Raw genomic sequence first — 3,599 nt, 5'->3', positions numbered from 1 at the left:
TCACCTGCTGGTTGGAATCTATAATAGTTTGATCATGATGTACAGGCTACTGATACGCCCAAATTATACCTCTCTTAAGGAGAGTAAGCAGTCGCTGTCAAATATAAAACCCAACTGGGTTGGGTGCTGAACCCCATAGGGAATACCGTGTTCACTAAGTATTGTGAATGTTATTAGACTATTGATCTAAGATTCTTGAGTAGAAGGGAGTTTGAATGTGTTAACAATGTTCTTTTGTATTTGTGCCACACAAAAGTCCAGCTACTGAGAGTTAATATAGATGTAATTTCAATGAGAATGAATTAACTAGAGTTATGCTCACCAAGATGTTCAAACAATTAGGGTTGTGAATTTGTGTTCAAATTCTAACTTATGCATTCAATTGCAAGAATTATTGAATTCTAAGAATTACCCATGTGTTTCTCTACTTCATGAGTATTTCAACCTTTACTTATCTTGAACCTAAAGGATTCATGCATTATTCAATAATACTCTCATGAGGGTTGATCCTATTAAGGCATCAACCTATTAACCCAAAGGGTGAACCAATGGAGTTTATGTGAATCACTTTTTTTTTAGACAAGTAGAGTTCTTGGGCTCACTTCTCAAGTTTTCAACCAAGAGATGTCATTATAATGAAGAAAGATTCATGAAATTTCGATAGATGTTAGGAATCAAACCAATTCATAGCCCTAAAATAGTTCTCTACCTCAAGGCTCCCATAACCCTAGTTATGGGAGTTTAGTACTCATCACCATGTAAGAAATCAAAGATATATTGATGTTCATAAATAGCTTCCAAAGGATACTTACAAAAATCACAATGTTGTTCTTCTCAATCTTCAATGGTATTTAAAATTTCACAATGTTATCTCTTTATTCAACTTTGTTGAGAACATTATGGATCAATCTATATACTAGAAGGTTAATAAAAGTAGAATATGTTTCTTAGTTCTATATGTGAATGACATTATACTTGTATCCAATAATAAGGACATGATACATAAGGTGAAAAAATTTCACTCTAAAAGTTTTGATATGAAAGACATGATTGATGAATGTTATGTCATTGGAATTATGATTCATAAAGAAAGACATCAAGGTTCCTTAGGTCTATCTCAAGAAGCCTATATAGTTCACCAAGTGTAGCTCCTATTGTGAAGGGTGATAGGTTAATTTGAATAAATTCTAGAAGAACAATATTAAGAAGGAACAAATGAAGGACATTTCATATGCTTTGACTGTTAGAAACTTGATGTATGCTCAGGTTTGTACAAGACCTGGCATAGAATTTTCTATTGAAATGTTAGAAAAATATTAGAGTAATCTAGGTCTTGGCCTCTAGAGAGTTGAAAAGAAAGTCCTAGGTATCTTCAAGGGACAAAAGACAACATGCTTATGTGCAAAAGATCATATGACTTGGAAGTTATTGGTTGTGTTGATTTATGAAAATCAACTTTTGGATATATTTTTATGTTAGCCAGTGGAGCTATCTCTTGGAAAAGTGTCAAACAGACTTTCATTACTACTTCCTCTATGACAGTTGTGTTCATTTTTTGTTTTAAGCCTACCTCATATGGTGTATGATTGAAGAGTTTCATATCTGGGCTGACAATTGTCGACTCTATCTCTAATTCATTAAAGTTATATTATAAAAATTTTGTTGCTATATTTTTAGCTAATAATAACCAAAATGGATGTTGAACCAAGCATATTGACATCAAGTATCTAGCCACAAGAGAACGTGTTAAAAATAAGAAAATGTTCATTAAACACATTATCATTGAAGTGATGTTAGTTTATTCTAACTAAAGACGTGTCGCCATAGAAATTTAAGGATCATATAATCATAATGGACTTTGTTCCACTATGTAAAATTTTTCCTGCAATAAAGTAAGTTGATGAAACTCAATTTTATATGATATTTATCGTACTTGTAATTGTGTGCAAAATCAGTTTAAATTTTTAGAAATGTCACTAAAGTTTGGATCTAGAATAAATATTGGGTTATTCATTAAGTAATAAGGGCTAAGGCTTAGAGATATAATACATAGTGATATATGGAAGATACTACTCGTTCTTAGATAAACTATCATCATGGTTCATGTCATATGTTTCATTTATTGGATTAACCTCCATGTCTTTAACCTCTACTCTAGCCAGGTACTCAACTATAAAGGAATTGAATTTCAAATCCTCTGTAACTGCTGCCCGACTGCCCTAATTGTAAACTATTGGCCAATATTTTTTATGGAGAACATTATCAATAAGCAGATCCGATTAAAGGTCCCTAAGTATAACCTTCTTCACAATCTCCACACCAACTAAAGAGTAAGGGTTGAGTGCTTAGAACACTTACAAATGTATAGAGTAGAAGATGACGACTCACATACTCTGACAAACTCCAACAATGGCTGGAGGTATCCCAATTGTAAAATCCAATATGTTATTGCTTTAATTTTCTAACATATATAGGTCGTAAATACGATTTGGGTCATTGGAAATTATGCCCTTATATTGTGTAAGTCTACAATTTATGTCCATAGGGAAAAATAAATAAAATTTACAGTGTCTAAGTATATATTTTCATATTATAATATGTCATGAGTTATGCTTCACATCATTTTAGATTCTAAAAAACTTATGCATCACTTGATATAAATTTAATTATGAAAGATAAAAACTAAACGTCAGTTTATCTTAACGATAATTTCTACAATATCATCTGGTATAAGTCATTAAAGAATAAACTCCATGATTTTGTGGGTCACCATTCATAACTTAATTAGTGAAGCCAAATCATGCCTAATATTTATGTATAGTCTTTTATATTTGATCAACATATTAACTAATTCCAAGTCATTCGTATAATAATAATATCATCGTGCATATGGAACTGTTGGAATGTCAGTGGGCTATGGTTGTGCCAGGCAAATAAAACCAGATGGCCATTGCAAGGACACAACATATGGATTTGCTGGAAAATAGAGTAATACGGGAAAGTTCCTTTTGATTATTGTCATGTTCTTTGGAAGGATGAAGAAGTATAATCAAAGAGGTGGAAAGTCTTGGAGGGTATTATAACTTCACTTAGAATTACTTTAAATGTATTTAAAGTAAATAGGCAACTTCTTTGACCTTTCTCTCTCTCTATCTCGTATTTTCTTGGCTTTTTCATTTATTCCATGTAATCCTAGTGTAAAACAAGTTATTGCTATGTTGTAATGTTATATGACATGTATACAACTATCCATTTTTTTGGGAATTTGTTAGGATTTTTTTATTTAAAATGTTTTCTTGATAATCAGACAATGTCTAGCAAAAAATAGAAAACCAAGAATATATAAAAGACTGAAGTAAATGACCAACTTAACAAATATGCAAATCCAAGACTAGGTTTGATTGTTCTTACTTTCCATACAATTGTGTCCCAACTATCATTGGAGAACTCTGTTATATGTGTTTTGAAATTCCTCAATATTGTTAAATAGAGTTTACCTTGAAGAGGATTTCAATGATTCTTCTGGTCTAGTTTGTCAAATTTAGAATCTGGGCCTTTTCCATTTTAAGAATTCTATTTTCATGAGTTGAAAAGTTCGT

The 3,599-nt window shown here is 31.5% G+C and overlaps 1 protein-coding gene across 1 annotated transcript in view; it reads left to right on the top strand.

Moving 5' to 3' along the window:
* The window catches only part of LOC124885749 (sodium transporter HKT1-like), a 25,190-nt gene extending 22,148 nt beyond the window's left edge, over positions 1-3,042 (top strand). Inside the window, exon 5 of the mRNA XM_047394000.1 lies at positions 2,884-3,042. Within this exon, the coding sequence (XP_047249956.1) occupies positions 2,884-2,987 (104 nt within the window). The 3' untranslated portion in view covers positions 2,988-3,042. The remainder of the gene's footprint in view (positions 1-2,883) is intronic.
* The last annotated feature ends 557 nt before the right edge of the window (positions 3,043-3,599 follow it).

The sequence above is a fragment of the Capsicum annuum genome, chromosome 7 (genome assembly GCF_002878395.1).
Source record: "Capsicum annuum cultivar UCD-10X-F1 chromosome 7, UCD10Xv1.1, whole genome shotgun sequence".
NCBI classification, from domain to species: Eukaryota; Viridiplantae; Streptophyta; class Magnoliopsida; order Solanales; family Solanaceae; genus Capsicum; species Capsicum annuum.
This window is presented reverse-complemented; position numbering and strand designations above follow the sequence as displayed.